Source organism: Bos mutus, chromosome 8 (genome assembly GCF_027580195.1).
Source record: "Bos mutus isolate GX-2022 chromosome 8, NWIPB_WYAK_1.1, whole genome shotgun sequence".
NCBI classification, from domain to species: domain Eukaryota; kingdom Metazoa; phylum Chordata; class Mammalia; order Artiodactyla; family Bovidae; genus Bos; species Bos mutus.
The window spans coordinates 101,067,764-101,088,366 of NC_091624.1; the positions used below are offsets into that span (position 1 = coordinate 101,067,764).

At 44.7% G+C, this 20,603-nt stretch overlaps 1 protein-coding gene across 3 annotated transcripts in view; it reads left to right on the plus strand.

Annotated features, from left to right (window-relative positions):
• The first annotated feature begins 4,137 nt into the window (after positions 1-4,137).
• ELP3 (elongator acetyltransferase complex subunit 3) overlaps positions 4,138-20,603 on the plus strand; it is a 122,656-nt gene continuing 106,190 nt past the window's right edge. For 2 of the 3 annotated variants that reach the window (XR_011465197.1, XM_005900067.3), the window contains exons 1-4: positions 4,138-4,246; positions 11,577-11,676; positions 14,601-14,739; positions 19,801-19,871. Coding sequence is in view for 2 of the 3 variants with exons in the window: in XM_005900067.3 (XP_005900129.1) it covers positions 4,228-4,246; positions 11,577-11,676; positions 14,601-14,739; positions 19,801-19,871 (329 nt within the window). In the remaining variant the exon portion in view is untranslated. Of the gene's footprint in view, positions 4,247-9,014; positions 9,087-11,576; positions 11,677-14,600; positions 14,740-19,800; positions 19,872-20,603 lie in introns of all 3 variants that reach the window. The other variant, XM_070376001.1, reaches the window with a different exon arrangement.

The following is a 20,603-nucleotide window of genomic DNA, read 5'->3' on the forward strand; positions in this document are numbered from 1 at the left end:
GAATACACAGAAGAATTGTACAAAAAAGATCTTCAAGACCCAGATAATCATGATGGTGTGATCACTGACCTAGAGCCAGACATCCTGGAATGTGAAGTCAAGTGGGCCTTAGAAAGCATCACTACGAACAAAGCTAGTGGAGGTGATGGAATTCCAGTTGAGCTATTCCAAATCCTGAAAGATGATGCTGTGAAAGTGCTGCACTCAATATGCCAGCAAATTTAGAAAACTCAGCAGTGGCCACAGGACTGGAAAAGGTCAGTTTTCATTCCAATCCCAAAGAAAGGCAATGCCAAAGAATGCTCAAACTACTGCACAATTGCACTCATCTCACACGCTAGTAAAGTAATGCTCAAAATTCTCCAAGCCAGGCTTCAGCAATATGTGAACCGTGAACTTCCTGATGTTCAAGCTCGTTTTAGAAAAGGCAGAGGAACCAGAGATCAAATTGCCAACATCCATCAGATCATAGAAAAAGCAAGAGAGTTCCAGAAAAACATCTATTTCTACTTTACTGACGATGCCAAAGCTTTTGACTTCGTGGATCACAATAAACTGTGGAAAATTCTGAAAGAGATGGGAATCCCAGACCACCTGACCTGCCTCTTGAGAAACCTATATGCACATCAGGAAGCAGCAGTTAGAACTGGACATGGAACAACAGACTGGTTCCAAATAGGAAAAGGAGTACGTCAAGGCTGTATATTGTCACCCTGCTTATTTACCTTATATGCAGAGTACGTCATGAGAAACGCTGGACTGGAAGAAGCACAAGCTGGAAGCAAGATTGCCAGGAGAAATATCAATAACCTCAGATATGCAGATGACACCACCCTTATGGCAGAAAGTGAAGAGGAACTAAAGAGCCTCTTGATGAAAGTGAAAGAGGAGAGTGAAAAAGTTGGCTTAAAGCTCAACATTCAGAAAACGAAGATCATGGCATCTGGTCCCATCACTTCATGGGAAATAGATGGGGAAACAGTGGAAACAGTGTCAGAATTTATTTTGGGGGGCTCTGAAATCACTGCAGATGGTGACTGCAGCCATGAAATCAAAAGACGCTTACTCCTTGGAAGGAAAGTTATGACCAACCTAGATAGCATATTCAAAAGCAGAGACATTACTTTGCCAACAAAGGTCCATCTAGTCAAGGCTATGGTTTTCCCTGTGGTCATGTATGGATGTGAGAGTTGGACTGTGAAGAAGGCTGAGCGCCAAAGAATTGATGCTTTTGAACTGTGGTGTTGGAGAAGACTCTTGAGAGTCCCTTGGACTGCAAGGAGATCCAACCAGTCCATTCTGAAGGAGATCAGTCCTGGGTGTTCATTGGAAGGACTGATGCTAAAGCTGAAACTCCAATACTTTGGCCACCTCATGAGAAGAGTTGACTCATTGGAAAAGACCCTTATGCTGGGAGGGATTTGAGGCACGAGGAGAAGGGGATGACAGAGGATGAGATGGCTGGATGGCATCACCGACTCGATGGACATGAGTTTGAGTGAACTTCAGGAGTTGGTGATGGACAGGGAGGCCTCGCATGCTGCGATTCATGGGGTCGCAAAGAGTCAGACACGACTGAGCGACTGAAATGAACGGAAGAATCTTATAAAATACTAATGCCTGGCTGCCACCCCCTTGATATGTTGATTTAATTGGCACAGGGTGTGACCTGGGCACTGGGATTTTTCACCCCTCTCTAGGTGATTCTCATGAGCATCAAAGCTTGGGAATCCCTGGCATAGATGTGATAACAACCACCTAACTGATCTCCCCACTCTGTGCTTCCTCCCTACAATCTACTCTCAACAAATAGACTTAAAATTTTTTTTTTATTCATCTATTTTTTGCTGCACTGGGTCCTTGTTGCTGCACACAAGTTTTCTCTAGTTGTGATGAGCAGGGGCTACTAATTGCGGTGTGCAGGCTTCTCGTTGCGGTGGCTTCTCTTGTTGCGGAGCATGGGCTCTAGAGCACGTGGGCTCAGTAGTTGTGGCAGATGGATTTAGTTGCCCCATGGCATGTTGAATCTTCCTGGACCAGGGATCAAAACTGTGTCCCCTGCATTGTCAGGATTCTTAACCACTCGACCACCAGGGAAGTCCAGAGGTAATTTCAATTATAAATTACATTATATTTCTGCTAAAAAGCTCTCCAATAGTACTCCACATGACTTGACAGTAAAAGGCAAAGCCTATGCACTGGCCTACAAAGTCTTTCATGAGCTGCAGTGTCCCCCACCCCACCTCACCCCATCACCTCTCTGACCTCTATTACAGTTCCCCTCACTCACTGCTCAAATGCCAGCTACCTCTTTGCTTTCTGTGAACACATCAAGGATCTTCTCACCCTCGGACCTTTACACTAAGTGTTCCCTCTATTTGACAGCCTCTTTCCCCCAGATATCCGCATTATCAAATATTAGCTCAAATATAGCATTCTCAATTATAATTTAAAATCTCCAGCTTCTCTCTTTCTCTTGTGTGAGGTTAAAAAGTGATGAGGTAGAGGATGGTGTCTTCAGATAAGGAAGATTGGGGAAAGGGCAGAGTTGGAGTAAAAGTGTAGTTCCTTTGGAGACATGTTACATTTCTGATACACATTACACACACAGATCTGACACAGTGTCAAGTAGGGGAGGAGCTGGGGCTGGACTACAAATATGGGAACAAACAGATGGTATTTAAAGCTTTGGTACTCTGGGGATCACTTTGGGGGAGACAATTTTAAGAAGCGACCCCTGTGGAATACCTATATTTTGAGAAGATATACAGGAAGATTGAGAAAAATTAGAAGAAAAACTAAGAGTTTTTCTTGGAGGGTCCTAGAAGACTTTCTAGGTAGCTAACGTATGTCACTTGGTACTAGGATGACAATAAGGACAGATACATGTTACTGAATTTGTCCTGATGGACAATCACAAAAACTGACCAGGAGAGTTGCAGTGTTATGGTGAGGCCAAAGACTTGGAGTTATCTCAATTCTAGTGCAAAGTAAGAGAACTGGAAACAGCACATATTCATTTCTTCATGTATTAATAAGAGGGTTCTTTCTTTTTTAAATTTATGTATTTATTTGGCTGTGCCAGGTCTTAGCTACAGCATGCAGGGTCTTTTAGTTGCTATCTGAGAGATCTTTAACTGGAGTGGATGAACTCTTAGTTGCAGTATGTGGGATCTAGTTCCCAGACTAGGCATTGGGAGCTAGGCACTAGGCATCCTCAGCCCCCTGCATTGGGAGTATGGAGTTTTAGTCACTGGACCACCAGGTAAGTCCTAATAAGTGCATGCCTGCATGCTCAGGTCGCCTCCAATTCTTTGCAACCCCTCTTTCCCTGTGGACTGGACCGCTAGGCTCCTCTGTCCATGGGATTTTCCAGGCAAGAATACTGGAGCCATTTCTTCCTCTAGGGGATCCTCCTGACCCAGGAATCCAACCCGGGTCTCCTACATCTCCTGCACTGGTAGGCAGATTCTTTTACGAATGTTCCACCGGGAAGTCCTGTCGCAGTAAGAGGGGTTCTTAATTTCTGGTCTATGAATAAAGGAGATCATGGATGGGTTTCAGAAAACCATGATCCCAGATCCTGCCTCCAAACTCTACAAAGCTGTCCGTGTGTGCGTCTTTCTGGAGAAACTTCGAAGCTTTCATGATGGTTATTGATACGTCCCATTTGCCTGAGACCAGAGTGATCAACTGGCGGCCAAGTCTGGACCTCACAGCGTTACTTGACTGCTGCATGGTCTCTTCCAGGCTCTAAATCTAGTCTCCTCCACACTGGCGGGCTTGTCATCACTCTCTTCCCCCTCATATTCCCGCGGACCTAACGCATCCTAGGCTCCTCCACCTTATTTAGACACCATCCACATCCACCCTCTTGTTTTGGCTCCCTGGCGCAGCCTCTGTCCATAAGCTCTGTCCGGTAGCTGTACTGCTCAGGTCAAGGTTTCTAATGCCAGAGCTGCGGTGGCGTTCGGATGCTAGCATCCTACAGCCCTTTGACCCCCGGCTGACTGGCCTCAGTAGCTCTGCTCCGTCTTCCAGGGGCTCCGGGAGCCGCCGCAGGAAGGCGGGGCGGACCCTTGCACTCGTGGTCTTCTCGGGACAGCTTTACGATATGTTTCCGTCGTTTTACGACAGGACAGGGTTGCTTGGTGGCTGTCAATTTCCCCCGTGGTCCGAGTAGATATCTACATTTTCTGGGGTGGCGGCTGCTACGACAGCGGAGAGATGAGGCAGAAGCGCAAAGGTGCGACAGGGAGAGGGAACGGGTGGTGGAAGGGAAGGGGCGAACCCGGGCCATCAGATGCTGAAGTCGGTTTTTCCCGCGGGAATCTGCTGTCTGGCAGTCTCCCCACCACCTGTGGTCAGTTTGTGAACTCGTCTCTCCCTGCTACTGTGCTTTTTAAACCGGCCTATCCTTATTCTTCCTTTTTGGCCATCACTTGGTGTCTTTTGCATAAATGATAAAAGCTCTGTTCCAAGAAATTTACGTGATCGATGGATTTAACACGGTCTCGAACTCTTAATTTGCTAAGGTTTTACTACACGTTTCACGTCCTTTTTGATTTGAGATTGTTTTAAAGTTCTAAATGTTTTTTAAAAAGGAAAGAGAAATGCCGAGTTATTCTTGGGATTTGTGGGGTAATTAGGCAATTATTCCCATTTGTATTACCTCCGGAGTTAATTACCTCCTGAGCGTGGAGCGATTTCATCTTTAGTTTTTCAACCGGATAGAGTCAAATTTCAAATATTTTCTTGCAGGTTGTAGTGTTATCTCTGTAAATTCATTTGAGAAGTCGGTCTAATAGTAATGATGGTTATGATAATCGTAGCTACCGTTTATTGAGCCTTTGCTAATAATTCTTATGTGGGTATCATCTCCAGATTACAAATGAAGAAGCTGAGATTAAAAGAATTAAGTAACTTTCCTAGCCCAAGATTATATTTAGGAAACAGAACCGAATTGGTTGGTCAGGCTGTTTCTCCGAATCCCCCAAACAAACAAAAAAACTGCCCTTGATTACTATGCCTCTTGGCATCAGGTACTCCAAGTATCCAAATTACCTTCAGTTGCTTTGTGGGCTCAAAGACTGCTTGCCCCTAACTAGTTAGTTATCTTCTCCCTCTAACTTGCTCCTCTATCTGTAGGCCAGACAGCTTTACTTTTAATTTCATCTATCACCAAGCCCTGCTGGTTCCTACAGAAATTGCCTCTTGCAGTAGTTTATCCTCATTCTAGCCACCATTCCTCTAACCCACCTTCACTGAAGAACTAATATTCGAATAATAGACTTTCACATGTACATTATTTCACTTGGTTCTTGCACTGGTCTTGTGAAATGTGTATGTATTATCCCAATTTTGCCAACAAGGAACAGGGAGCTCAGAAGGCATTGATCTTCCCATTACGACATAGCCAGTAGGATTTGGGAGCTAGGGACTGAGTCTGTCATCCAAGTGTTCTGCTTTAAATCTTCTGTGTTTTTTTTTTTTAAAGTTATCTTTCAAGAGCCTTTTACTTAGTATGCAGATTATGTGTATTCTTTCATCTTCTGAATCGTTTTTTGTATGCTCATTTTCTGTAGTGTATTTTGTATATAGATGACCCTTGAACAACCCTGGGGTTGGAGGCACTGCCCCCACCACCATGCAGTTGAAAATCCAAATACTGCTATCTCTGCCTCAAAAGCAAAGAAATTGACAAATGACTCACCCAGGGGCAGTAAGCTCACACAGTTTGGATAGCATTAGGACTCAAATCCTAGTTCTTTTGTTTCCACATATTGTGGTCGCTAATTAAACAAAAACTTTTCCCCACACTTAGTTAATTTAAGGATCTGAAAAATACAGGTACTGTATTTATTGAGGGAAAAAAAAAAAACACATATAAGTGGACACACACAGTTCAAGCCAGTGTTCAAGGATCAATCTGTACTTATTTTCTTTAAACACTACTTTGATCTTTTTACTCCCAAACTCAAGAACATATAATTCTCCACTGTGTATTGCATCTTTTGTCGAGTAGCCAGTGTACCCTGTGATCTGATTTTACCCAACCCTGTCAGAAAGGCTCCATTCCAGTTTGGCAACACTTTCATATAAACATGATCGGTAATTCCTATACCTAACATTGTTCCTTCTGGATTGCCCTCTGTTTTGCTTGTCCAAACCCTGCCCTTTCTCTAAAGATCTCTCTGATTTCCTCCATGAAGACTTTTCTTACTAATTTACTTATCCAGATAATTTTCAATACACCGAAGAGCTGTCCAAATGTTTTTAAATCTTCATCTCCATGTATGCCTCGTTTCACTGTGTTTAGCTTTAATGTACTTCACAGATACTGTGTTTTGTTTGTTTATTTTTACCAAATGAAGGTTTGGAGCAACTCTGTGTTGAGCAAGTCTGTCGGTGCCATATTGCCAACAGCATTTGCTCAGTTCACAACTCAGTCGTGTTTTGGTAATTCCCACAGTATTTCAGACTTTTTCACTGTTTCTGTGTGTGTTATGGTGCTCTGTACTCAGTGATCATTGATACTACTATTGTAATTGGTTTGGGGTCCCACAAACTGCCACGTAAGATGACGAACTTAATCAATAAATGATGTGTTCTGACTGCTGGCCATTCCCCCATCTTCATCCCTCTCCTTGGGCCTCCCTGTTCCTTTGGACAATGAGGACTGATAAATGCTACTGAATTAGGCCAGTTAGTACCCCTACAACAGCCTTCAAGGGTTCAGGTATAAGGCAGGGTCATACATCTTTCACTTTAAATTAATAGCCCCAAATGATTAAGCTTAGTGAGGAAGGCCTGTTGAAAACTGAGATAGACTGAGTGCTAACTCAACAGCCAAGTCGTGAATGCAAAGGGAAAGTTCTTGAAGGAATTTGAAAATGATATTCTAGTGAACTCATGAATGATAAGGAAACAAACCAGCCTTATTGCTGCTAATGGAGAAGGTTTTGGGATCTGCATGGATCAGCCAGCCATGGCATTCCCTTAAACCCAAGCCTAACCTAAGACAAGGCCCTAACTCTAATTCTGTGAGGGCTGAGAGAGGTAAGGAAACTGCAGAAGAAAGGTTTGAAGCTAGCAGGGCTCACTTTTGTGAAGTTTAAGGAAAGAAGTCATCTGTACAGCATCAAAGTGCATGGCAGAGCAGCAAGTTATCCAGAAGATCTAGCTAAGATAATTCATGAAGGTGGCTGTACTAAACAATAGATTTTCAGTGTAGACAGAACAGGATTCTATTGGAAGAAGATGCCACCAAGACTTTCAAAGCTAGAGAGGAGAGGTCAGTGCCTGCCTTGAGAGCTTCAGAGGGCAGGATACTCTCTTGTGGCTCAGCTGGTAAAGAATCCACCTGCAATGCAGAACACCTGGGTTCAACCCCTGGGTTGGGAAGATCCCCTGAAGGAGGGAAAGGCTACCCACTCCAGTATTCTGGCTTAGAGAATTCCATGAGCTATGTAGTCCATGGGGTCACAAAGAATCAGACACGACTGAGCGACTTTCACAATCACAATGCAGATGGTCTGATGGCTCAGTGATAAAGAACCCACCTGCCAAGGCAGGAGATAGGGGTTTGATCCCTGAGTCGGGAAGATCCCCTGGAGGAGGAAATGGCAACCCACTCCCCTATTCTTGCCTGGGAAATCCCATGGACAGACAAGCCTGGTGGGCTATAGTTCATGGGGTTTCAATAGAGTAAGATACGACTTGGCGACTGAACAGCAACAAAATGCTTATTTACCATTCTGAATTATACTACATCTTCTCTGCCTGTGCTCTGTAAATGGAACAAAGTGTGGATAAACAGCACACCTGTTTACAACATGGTTTACTGATATTTTATGCCCGCTGTTGAGAGCAGAGCCCTTTAAAGTATCACTGCTCGTTGTTGATGTGTCTAGTCATCCACGCGCTCTGGTGGAGATGTAGGAGATTAACGTTTTCATCCCTGCTCACACAGCATCCATTGCACAGTCTCATCCAGGAGTCATTTCAACTTTCAAGTCTTATTATTTAAGAAATCCATAGCTTGTGATTCCTCTGATGGACATGGGCAAAGTCAACTGAAAACCTGGAAAGGATTCACCATTCTCGGTGCCATTAAAAACATTTGTGATTCATGGGAAGAGGTGAAAAAAAAAAAAAAAAAACTACATTAATAGGAGTTTGGAAGAAGTTGCTTCCAACCCTCATGATGACTTTGAGGGGTTCAAGACGTCAGTGGAGGAAGTCCCTGCAGATGTGGAAACAGCAGGATAACTAGAAGTGGAGCCTGAAGATGTGTCTGAATTGCTTCAGTGTCACAGAAAACTTTAATGGATGAGGAGTTGCCTCTTACGGGTGAGCAGAGAAACTGGTTTGTTTAGACAGAGTCTGCTGCTGGTGAAGATGCTGTGAAGATTGTTGAAATGATAATAAAAGCTTTAGAATATTAAACTTACTTGATAAAGCAGCAGCAGGGTTTGAGGCGATCAACTCCAGTTTTGAAAGAATTTCTACCGTGGGTAAAATGCCACCCAACAGCATTGCATGCACAGAGAAATTGTTCATGAAAGGAAGAGTCAGGGGATGCAGCAGACTTTCAGTGTTGTCCTATTTTAAGAGATTGCCACAGCCACCCCAGCCTTCAGCATCCACCACCCTGAGCAGTTGGCAGCCTTCAACATCGAGGCAAAACTCAACACCAGTAAAAAGAGTATATTTGCTGAAGGCTCAGATGGTAGCTCAGCTAGTAAAGAATCTGTCTGCAATGAGGGAGACCTGGGTTCGATCCCTGGGATGGGAACATCCCCTGGAGGAGGAAATGGCAACCCACTCCAGTATTCTTGCCTGGGAAATCTCATGGACAGAGGAGCCTGGCGGGGTACAGTCCGTGGGGTCGCAAAAAGTCAGATACAGCTGAGCAACTGAGCACCCACGTAGACCTTGTGACTATTGAGTGCCCATAAGCAATAGGTTTTGGGGTTTCCCAGGTGACTCAGTGGTAAAGAATCTGCCTGTAGGTTGCAGGTTGCTATTGCGGGACATGTCCACAAGGCGGCAGCACGTTTCCATGCCTCACTCTTGTTACTAAGGTAAGCAGCATGCATGCTAAGTCACTTCAGCAGTGTCTGACTCTCTGCTACCCCACGGAAGGTAGTCCGCCAGATTTCTCTATCCATAGGGTTCTCCAGGCAAGTATACTGGAGTGGGTTGCCATTTCCTCCTTCAGAGAATCTTTCCCACCCAGGAATCGAACCTGGGTCTACTGCAGCTTCTGCATTTCAGGGGATCTTTATCGCAGAGCCACCGGGGAGGCTTGGGGAAATTCCTGTTATCTCCTTGTTAATTAGAATGCTGTGTAGCGCTAGTGGTTAAGAACCTGCCTGCCAATGCTAGGAGACATAAGAGACTTGGGTTCAATTCCTGTCGGGAAGATTCTGTGGAGGAGGAAATGGCAACCCACTCCAGTGTTTTCGTTTGTGAAATCCCATAGACAGAGAAGCTTGGCGGGCTATAGTCTATGGGGTCGCCAAGAGTCAGATACAGCTGGGCAGCTGAGCGCACACGTAGTCTTTATGAATATTCAGTGCCCATAAGCAATAGTTTTGGGGTTTCGCTAGTGGCTCAGTGGTAAAGAATCTGCCTGTAGGTTGAAGGTTGCTATTGCGGGACGTGTCCACAAGGCGGCAGCACTTTTCCATGCCTCACTTGTTAACTAAGGTAAGCAGAGCCTTGGGGAAATTCCTGCTCTCTCCTTGTAGATTAGAGTGCCCTGGCGCCAGTGGTAAAGAACCTGCCTGCCAATGCTAGGAGACATAAGAGACGAGGGTTCGATCCCTGGGGCGGGAAGATCCCCTGGAGGAGGGCGTGGCAACCCACTCCACTGCTCTTGCCTGGGAGATCCCATGGACAGAGTAGCTTGGTGGGCTACAGTCCATGGGGTCGCAAAGAGTCAAGACCGGATTGAAGTGTCTTACACGCACACCCGTGCCAAAAGAAGCCACCCAAAACTTGTGTCTCTCATTTATTTAAGGCATATTGCTTTTGCACACTTAGCAGACTATAGTACACTGTAAATGTAACTTGTGTGTGCACCGGGAAGCCAAAATATTCGTGTGACATACTTTATTGTAGTATGCCCCTTTTTGTGGTCGCCTGGAACCAAACTGCATGAGGTCTGCCTGTAACCAAACTGCATGAGGTCTGCCTGTATTTTTTTATCACCTGAAGCCCCCTTTTCCCTCCAAATACATTCTTATGCAGAACTTCAATATATAAACAGATGGAAGTGAAGCTGCTTGGGTTGAAATGGAGAAAGAGACCTTCCCTCTGCCCCCACCCCCCACTTTACCTTCCTCACCACCAGCCCTGTCTGTTACATGGCCCCTTGGGCACTTCTGTAGAATACTGAGGGGTTGAGTTACACAGTTTAGAAAGCGTTAGCCTCCTATTATAAATGGACTTTTCTCAAATTGTTTATGGTAGCTGTGTCTCAGGAAATTAGAGGTGCTTTGGCACAGTGGGAAAAAGCATGTAAGTTGTGAGGGAAAGGCCTGAATTTGAGTCTTAACCATGTCATTTACAATGATGTCTTAACTTGCCTTAATTATTCACATCTGTGAAATGGGAAAACAGTACCCACCTTCCAGTGTTGTTGTGAGGTCTCAAATGAGATCAAGTAAATGGGAGGGCCAGGGCTTTCTCGTCTTGCCCCCTCTCTGATGACATCGCTATCTTTAGACACCAGCTTTCTCTGCAGGCAGGAAGTGTGCTTGCTAGCAGCTCCCGAGCTGAAATCTCACAGCTTTTACCACTGGAAACGGGCTGGTGTCTTTTTTTGCCTTGAGTAAAAGAACTCAGATTGGCCCCCACCTGAATAGGTGCCCATCCTTGAACCAGGCAACTGTATTTGTGGGCAAAGGGTGGGTCATGCCATGTCAGCTTCTGCTGTTGCCTCTTAGGTGAGAAGGATGGCCTCATTTGCCAGGAGAAGGTTGCAGTGCTGTTTAGACTGAATCTTAGGGATGCATTAAAGTCCCTAGGCGAGGACAGACCCCTGCCTTTGTATTTCAAAATAGTATTACACTGCTGTGTGATTCTGCTTCTGGGGACACCTGGGTTTGAGTTTCAACTTCATCCCTTGTTAACATTTTTGTGGGACAGGCAAATATTCTTGTTCCATCCACCTCACTTTCTTCTGAGAATCAGATGAAGTAAACCAACTAAATGTAATCAAAAAGTCTGGAGATGAAGGGAAGCTATTTTAACTCCTTTGGTTCTTTCCTGTGCAATTTGGTTCTTTTCCTTCCTGTTTGTCTCTGCTCTTCCCTGTATCTATCATGCTTTTCCTGTATATGCTTCTAGAGTGAACCCTTCCCGTATGTAGGTGAACTCAGGTTTGTTTTTAAATTAAAGGTATAAGATATATGGCTAAATTGTAAACAATAAAAGTTCACTGTCTGGTAAACTTGAGCTATTATTTCAGCACGATTGGAATGATTTTGGAAGGAAAACTGCTAGTAAATACAAAAACATTTGCTGAATAATATGACTTTTTACTTTGTCAAATATTATCTTTCTAGGCGACCTCAGCCCTGCTCAGCTAATGATGCTGACCATAGGAGATGTTATTAAACAACTAATTGAAGCTCACGAACAGGGGAAAGACATCGATCTAAATAAGTAAGTGGAGGGGTTCCCTGGTGGTCCAGTGGTTAAGACTTGGCCTTCCAAGGCAGGGCGTGTGGGTTTGATCCCTGGTGTAGGAGCTGGAATCTCACATACCTCAGGGCCAAAGAAGGTAATCTTGTTCTTGGGAAGTATTAATAGATCTCTTTCATGCATGCAATTATCAAATACTACGGTTCTATCTCATGTTTCATGTTTTAATTGAGAATTTAGTTTTCTGCCCTGCCCTGTTGATTATGTATGGCAAAGTTGCCTCAGAGCCTAATATTGCTAGCAGCGTCTAACATTTCTTGGGCGCATACTGTAGTCAGGTCACTGTTAGCGGTACACTGGGCATATTAGCCCAGCTGACACTCTCAAACACTGTCTGAGGTCAGGACTTACCGGGACAGATGGATCCCCCGAGATAGAGAAGGTTACGTAATTTTTCCAAGAGTGAATAAGTGGTAATTGGCAGAGCTGAGATTTGGAATCAGACCGTCTGTCTGCAGAGCCCGTGGTCTGTCCTGCTGTCCGTCTCTCTTCACGTTCCTCCTCTCGTTCCGGTACCTCCACTGAGATGCAGGAGGTGGCGGCTGGCTCCCAGGAAGACCCTCTCTTTGGGCCTTTTGATGTCATCCAGCCCTTCCCTGCTTCAGAGCCTCCCGGACACGTCCATCCACTTCCTCCCCACAGTCAGGTTCAGCTTGGACTTGGCTGCATCATCAAATAAGAGTGGTCTCTCCTCTCTGCGTCTGTTTATCGACTGTGTACCTGTCATATAGATCTGCTCTAGTGATCTGCTCCCCCACCCCAGGCCGTCAGTGGTCTAGTCTCTGTGCGTATGACGTTTCTCTAGACCCTGTCTAGAAAAATATGTTTTACCCTTTCTTTGGAACATTGTGCTTAATAAATGTTGGCTAAAGAAATCAATGTTCTTTTTTGCTATGGAGACATTATATTTTATTGATTTTTCTACCATGTGTTTAACTGATTTTTTTCCCCTATTTTTTTCTCGGCTGTACCCATAATTATACAAATCTTTTGTTTCTCGTGAACGTTTCTGTGTCTTATATATTTTTGTCATCCTCTTTAATGTAGCACACCTAAAGCTAAAGTTAGCATCTTCCTCAAAACCAGCCGGTACTCAGATGGCCCCTTCGCCGAATCGTTTAACCTTCAGGCTTGAAACTCTGGCGTCGCCTTTGAATCTTTTCCTTGGGTCCAGTTCAGGTCACAAGTTTGCCTACTCTGTCTGCATTATAACTCTCTTCCATGTTCGCTACCAACTTCCTCATCCATTCCTTTTTAGTTTTTACTTTCTTCTTCCAGTTTTATTGATACAGTTGATAAGTAGCCCTGTTTTAAGTTGAAGATACACAGTATGGTGATTCAGCCTACACATTATGAGGTGATTACAGTAAGTTTAGTGAACATCCATCCTCTCTCTCATATTGATACAAAATTAAAGAAATAGAAAAAAAAATTCTTCTTCCCTTGTGATGAGAACGTCCAGGATTTACTCTCTTAGCAACTTTCTTTTTTGTTGTAATGTATATACTTTTAAACTTATTGTTTTGCGGTGGAGTAAAGCCAGTTAACAATGCTGTGATGGTTTCAGGTGGACAGCAAAGGTACTCAGCCATTCATATACATGTATCCATTCTCCCCCCAAACTCCCTTCCCATCTGTGAAGCCTACGCTTTTCTGTGCCCATTTTCCATGAATGTCTCCCCAGCACACACTGAGTTCGTCTTGAGCGCTGTAAGCATTCATGGTTGGGTGTGTGTTCTATTACGTATGTTTTTATTATCAGCAGACTTATTTTTGTGCATGCCTGTCTGCGAACATAGAGCACAAAACAGCTCTGCCTTACACTTCCTGATGTCCCAGGTACTTAGGTAGTCTCTTGTACCTCTTAGGAACTCAGTAAACATTTGTTTAAACGATTTGCACACCTCATAGTATTTCTAGATGGATTAAAGTGACTGTGGGATTTGGCTAGCAGCCACAAAGAAAAGAAAAGTTGGTACAATTATAGAAGAAAACAAGGAACAGTTTTTCTTCTACGATTATAGAAGAAAACTAGTTGGGATAAAGGTTATTTTGGGGGTGCGGATAGGGTTACAGTCAGGAAGGCACACAGGGGTCTTCTGAAATGGTGATCATGTTCTTTTTCTTGGAATGTGGTTACAAGAGTGATTGTTTTATAATTGTTAAAGTATATTACATGGTTCATTGTTCTGTTCTTTAGGTAATATTTTATATTAGAAAAATATTTTAAATGCTTTAAAAAATATATGTTGGAGTGGCCAATAAGTTCGTTTGGGTTTTTCCATAACATCTAACAGAAAAACTCAAGTGAACTTTTTGGCCAACTCAATACTTTATTTCCTGTTCGGGTCTACATAGCTTTGTGTTTGATTGTTTTGCTTTTTGGCCTGAGACCATGGCTTGTGACCAGTCATGACGACTCCCACCCCTCCACCCACCCCCAAGACTTTGCAGCGTCTGGAGACAGTTTTGGTTGTTACAGCAGGGAGAGGTGCCCGTCGAGGCCAAGTGCGTGTCTGATCATCCCACAGTGTCCCGAGCAGGCCCCGAGAGGGTTAACCTCATCCCGGATGTGTGCTGAGGAAGCTGGGGGAGGGGTCGAATCCTCTCACGCTGGAGCCCTACCTTGAACGAGACCTCGACTGTGTCACTGTCCTGGGTCCCGTCCCCTGGTCATCTGGCTTCCTCTGGTACTCCAGAGAACAAGAAGTCGTGGATTTTGTTCCCCTGTTTCCCTGACAGTTACAAGCGTTAGAGCCACTGTGCTCATCTGGTGAGGGGATATGGGAGTCGCGAGCATTGGTGACATTGTTCATAGGTTATTCTTCTGGGAGCTTGTCCTTGGAATATTTTGACCTTGATCATGATGGATGCTCTACGTTCAGGGTAAAGACCAGGACAGCTGCCAAATACGGGCTCTCGGCGCAGCCCCGCCTGGTGGACATCATCGCCGCCGTCCCGCCTCAGTATCGGAAGGTCTTGGTCCCCAAGCTGAAGGCGAAACCCATCAGAACCGCCAGTGGGGTGAGTGATCGATTCATCACGTATTGATTGTGTATCGGTTGGGCCACTGATCCCCGCCTCCACGTAGTGAGGTGGAGGTGGGCCATTTGAATTCATAAAATCCACCTGTAGTGATGTGTGCTGGGGTGGAGATGCATGCAGGAGGCTTGGAGAGCACCAGGGAAGAGAGTCACTTAGAGGAAAAGATGGTGTTTGATTTTTAGTGTCTTCAAAAGTGGGGCTTCCCAGGTGGCTCAGTGATAAAGAATCCGCCTGCCAATGCAGGAGACGTGGGTTTGATCCCTGGGTAGGGAAGATGCCCTGGAGAAGGGCATGCAACCCGTTCCAGTATTCTTGCCTGGAGAATCCCATGGACAGAGGAGCCTGGCAGGCTACGGTCCATGGGGTCACAAAGAGTTGGATGCGACTGAGCACGAACTCACGGGGCATAGGGTGTTGAGGGGGAGGAGGTCTTTAAAAGTATAGACTGAAACTTGGTGACTACCAGAAGATGATAAATGTTGTTGGCCACCTTAAGCTCGTGGCTTATAACATAAAGGGTGTTTTGAAAAGTTAACTGATAGTGCAGAGTCATTATATTAATACGTATGGTAACTGTGAACCAGTTGACACCATTCAGGAGGGTGTCCAGAAGACAGAGATGTCCCTACAGTATAAGGAACTAGGAAGCGCCTGACTGACCCAGAAGTGGTGCCCATGTAAGCGGAGAAGAGCAAGCGCAGAGTCGTGGGAGCAAGGGGCAGGAATTAGGGCACAGATGATGTAAGAGGTGTGTGTGGGGGGAAACCGCAAGTGTACCAGGCTCACCAGAGCTGGGCTTCACTTTGGAAAGCGGCAGGACTTCGGGGTAAAGTGTTACTGTGGCATTTGCTTGTCAAAGATCTTAAATGAAGTGAAGTGAAAGTTGCTCAGTCGTGTCCGACTCTTTGCAACCCCATGGGCTATACAGTCCATGGAATTCTCCAGGCCAGAATACTGGAGTGGGTAGCTGTTCCTTTCTCCAGGAGATGTTCCCAACCCAGGGATTGAACCCAGGTCTCCTGCATTGCAGGCGGATTCTTTACCAGCTGAGCCACCAGGGAAGCCCAGATGTCCCACAAAGAAGCCAGATACGAGGAAACTAAAAGATTTTTGAGAAGGGGAGTGATGGGAACCAGATAGATTTTTCAGAAAATTAATTTGGATACAAGATGTAGGGGAGGTCTTCCCTGGTAGCCCAGTGGTTGGGAATCCGCCTGCGGTACAGGGGACACGAGTTCAGTCCCTGGTCCCGGAAGATCCCACATACCGCAGGGCAGCTAACCCCGGGCGCCACAACTGCAGGGCCTAGAGCCTGGGAGCCACAGCTGCTGACACCGTGTGCCTGGAGCCTGTGCTCCACAATGAGAGGAGCCGCCGCAAAGAGAAGCCCGCACTCACTGCAGCTAGAGAAAGCCTGCATGCAGCAACGAAGACCCAGTGTGGCCAAAATTGAAAAGAAATAAAACGTTCTTTAAAGATGGAGGGTCAGTCGCTTGGAGACAGAGAGACCAGTTGGAATGCTCTCAGTTTGAGCCAGGCATGAAGAGCCTCAGTTGAGGCCAGGCCTCCAGGATAACAAGGATGAGTGTGAAAGACACAGGGTGGGATTTGGGCCCTCCTCAGACTTGGTGCCCAGAGTCGAGTCCTTTATTCCCCGTGTGAACTAAGTTCAGTCTGTTCCTTGGGTGGGGCTACTGCACTTCTCCTGCTTACATGACCTGCCAGGTAGCCGTCTCTCCTGGACCACATCACACTTGTGACTAATTAAACCCCAGAACCTTTGCACAGAGTGTACCATCAATCCCAGTCTCTTCTCTATACTTAAGTGTTTGGGGTTCTTTGGTTGGTTTGTACCGAAGCGTAGAAGGCTTTCAGAAAAATGAATAGTTCCAAACCTCCTCTTTACATTCCCCCTCCTCCTCCCCTACCCAGGGCAATGGCTTTTAAGTCTTAGCTGATTTCTTGGCATTTACTTCCCTAAATAATGTGCTCTCAGGATAAACCTTGCATTGTCAGTTTTCGGCAGTATGCACGGGCTTGCCATCATGCGAGCAAAGGCTTGTCAACCTCTGGGCCTGACAAATGCACCTGGTTTCCACGATTCCGTTCTGTCCTCGTCCTGCCTCGAATCCCTTCTTTTCTTTCTCTGAGAGCTACTCTTGTTCTGCTTGTCTTTAAAAATGGATATCTTCTGCGGTCCCAGGCCCACTGTTTTTAGCGCTGTACACACTTCATTTGGGGATCTCATCCATTGATGTCTTTTGTTTTTTTTTTTAATGTGGATCATTGTTAAAGTCTTTATTGAATTTGTTACAACATTGCTTCCGTTTTATGTTTTGGTTTTTTGGCCTCGAGGCATGTGGGATCTTAGCTGCCCCACCAGGGACTGAACCCGCGTGCCCTGCATTGGAAGGCGGAGTCTCGCCACTGGACTGCCAGGGAGGCCCCCCTGGTGTTTAACACTGCCATACGCTGACTCCCAGCTCCAGCCTTTCCCCCAACTTCATGCCCACGTCATATCGCCTGTTAGACGTCTCTCCTTTGACTGCCTGTAGACCCTTCAGTATAGCAAGACCAGACTTGCTTGCTTGCTCAGACTTGCTCTTTCATCCTTCTTGACCACCTTATTCATGGTGCCCCCATCTGTTTGGTTTCCAAATGATGTGAAATGCATTGTCCATTCCTTCCACCATGGGTAGGAATGTTCTGACCTTTATTGTTTCTTATTTTGGAGGTTATTGGAGTCGTTTCATAACAGGCCTGCTTTGTCTTAGCTGCAGCAGATCCACCAGAGTAACCTACTAAAAATGTCAAGAGCACACAGCTTATTGTCATCCCCTATCTGTTGTGCATCCTAAACTCCATGCTTTATCCCTGCTGTTACTGTTGTGCTTTGTTTTTATTTTTTAATAGAGCTTTAGGCTTACAGAACGGTTGAGCAGAAAGTACAGAGTTCCCTTGCACTTCCTCTCCCCTCCCCCAGGTTGCCCTACAATCGACGCATCAATTGTTGTTGTTCAGTTGCTCAGTCGCATCCAACTCTTTGTGACCCCGTGTACTGCAGCTCGACAGGCATCACTGTTCTTCACTATCTCCTGGAGTTCACTCAAACTCAGGTCCATGGAGTCCATGATGCCATCCAACCATCTCATCCTCTGTTGTCCCCTTCTTCTGCCACCAATCTTTCCCAGCATCAGGGTCTTTTCAAGTGAGTCAGCTCTTTGCATCAGGTGGCCAAAGTATTAGAGCTTCAGCTTCAGCATCAGTCCTTCCAATGAACACCCAGGACTGATCTCCTTTAGAATGGACTGGTTGGATCTCCTTGCAGTCCAAGGGACTCTCAAGAGTCTTCTCCAACACCACAGTTCAAAAGCATCAATTCTTCAGCGCTCAGTCTTCTTTATGGTCCATCTCTCACATGCATACATGACTACTGGAAAAACGGCAGCTTTGACTATAATGCTATCTTTTTTTTTTTTTTTATATGCTGTCTACGTTTGTCATAGCTTTCTTCCAAGGAGCAAGCATCTTTTAGTATCAGGGCTGCAGTCACCGTTCACGGTGATTTTGGAGACCAAGAAAGTAAAGTCTGTCACTGATCCATTGTTTCCCATCTATTTGCCATGAAGCGATGGGACCAGATGCCATGATCTTTGTTTTCTGAAGGTTGAGTTTTAAGACAGCTTTTTCACTCTCCTCTTTCACCCTCATCAAGAGGCTCTTTAGTTCCTCTTGACCTTCTGCCATTAGGGTGGTGTCAGCTATATATCTGAGGTTATTGATATTTCTCCCAGCAGTCTTGATTCCAGCTTGAGCTTCATCCAGCTTGCCATTTTGCATGATGTACTCTGCATAGAAGTTAAATAAGCAGGGTGACAATATACAGCCTTGACGTTCTCCTTTTCCAGTTTTGAATCAGTCCATTGTTCCATATCTGGTTCTAACTGTAGCTTCTTGACCTGCATACAGATTTCTCAGGAGACAGGCCAGGTGGTCTGGCATTCCTATCTCTTGAAGAATTTTCCACAGTTTGTTGTGATCTACACAGTCAAAGGCTTTGGCATAGTCAATAAAGCAGAAGTTTTTCTGGAATTCCTTTGCTTTTTCTATGATCTGATGGATGTTGGCAATTTGATCTCTGGGTCCTCTGCCTTTTCTAAATCCTGCTTGTATGTCTGGAAGTTCTTGGTTCATGTAGTGTTGAAGCCTAACTTGAAGGATTTTGAACATAACCTTGCTAGCATGTGAGATGAGTGCAGCTGTGCAGTAGTTTGAGCATTCTTTGGCATTGCCCTTCTTTGGGATTGGAATGAAAACTGACCTTTTCCAGTCCTGTGGCTACTGCTCAGTTTTTCAAATTTGCTGACATATTGAGTGTGGCACTTTTTTTTTTTTTTTTTTTCATTTAAAGGATTTTATTTCTCCAGATAGGAAGGCTACAAAGTTATATCTTTAATAACCAAAATTTCATATAGTACTTCATTCTTCAAAACAGCCACAGACTTTTGAGCTCTGGACACCCAGGTTACACAAAAACCCAAACCTTCATGCTTTCTCAGTAAACGTACATCTTTCTCAAGAGGCCTTGCATGCTAACTCCACAGCTGAAATTCCTGTTACAGGACTGAACCAAACTGAAATCAGGCTGCAGTCAGTCTGCATAGGCCCTGATCTGCACGGGGCTCTGGTCCACTTCTCTCCCAATCCTGGATCCATCGTGGTGCATTCAGTGTCTGTTTACTGCCAACGGTGAGCTCCAGAGGTCAGGAGACTGAAGGTTGTGCACGTCTACACGTGGTTCCCTGGAGCCCCAGCAGGGACCCCTCCTCCAAGATTCATTCTGTACCATCTGATCTGAAGGTTAATAACACTGAAAAGAGATCACCCTGGTACCCACGCCTTTGTTTAAGAAACACAGCATCACAAGCACTTTTGAAGCCCCTTGTGTTGCGGCCCTCTCCCATTTTCTCAGCTAACCACTCTCCAGAATTTCCTGTGAATTATTTCACAGTTGCTTTTTTATTAATCTTTCTTTTATAGATTGCTGTTGTGGCTGTCATGTGCAAACCCCACAGATGTCCACACATCAGTTTTACAGGAAATATATGTGTGTGAGTATGATGATTTTAATAGGTCGTGTATGTGTTTGCATTTTAATGGATATACCAAGTCCTAGGGCCTTGATCAGTGCATGCTGGTCATATTTAAAACTTTAACTATTAAAGATTCATAAGTCAGTTCTTTGAAATAAGCAGCCATTAATAGGATATTTCAGTGCTTTAAAATAAAACATATAAAGATTTTAATTTGTTTCAATATACAGTACATAGTTACAGAACTCAAAAGAGTAGATAGTCTGTTAACTTGATAAATGAAACATGGAAATATGAGAAGCCTGAATTCCAAATGTCAGAAATTTAAAATGAATTTGGATCAGCAAAGTATCCCCAAAAAGTTACCCTTATAAATAGTCTTTAAACTTCTTAAGCTTAGATAATTAGAAAAATTAGAAGAATATGCATGATTCTAGATAGTAAGATCAGTCGGGAGAAAAATTTTCCTAAGTGTAGTTACCAAGAGAGCACTGTGAGTATCAATCCAAACTAGGAAAATGTAGGCACTGTTATCTGCCCCTAAAAGCTTAAACTTCTAAAGTGATAGTGCATTGATACACGATATGTGTTTTTCTCTTTCTGACTTGCTTTCCCCTGTATGTCAGATTCTCGGTCCATCCACATCTCTACAAATGACCCAGCTCTGCTCCTCTTTATGGCAGAGTAATATTCCAGTGTATAGATGTACCACATCATCCTTATCCATTCATCTGTCACACGGAATCTAGA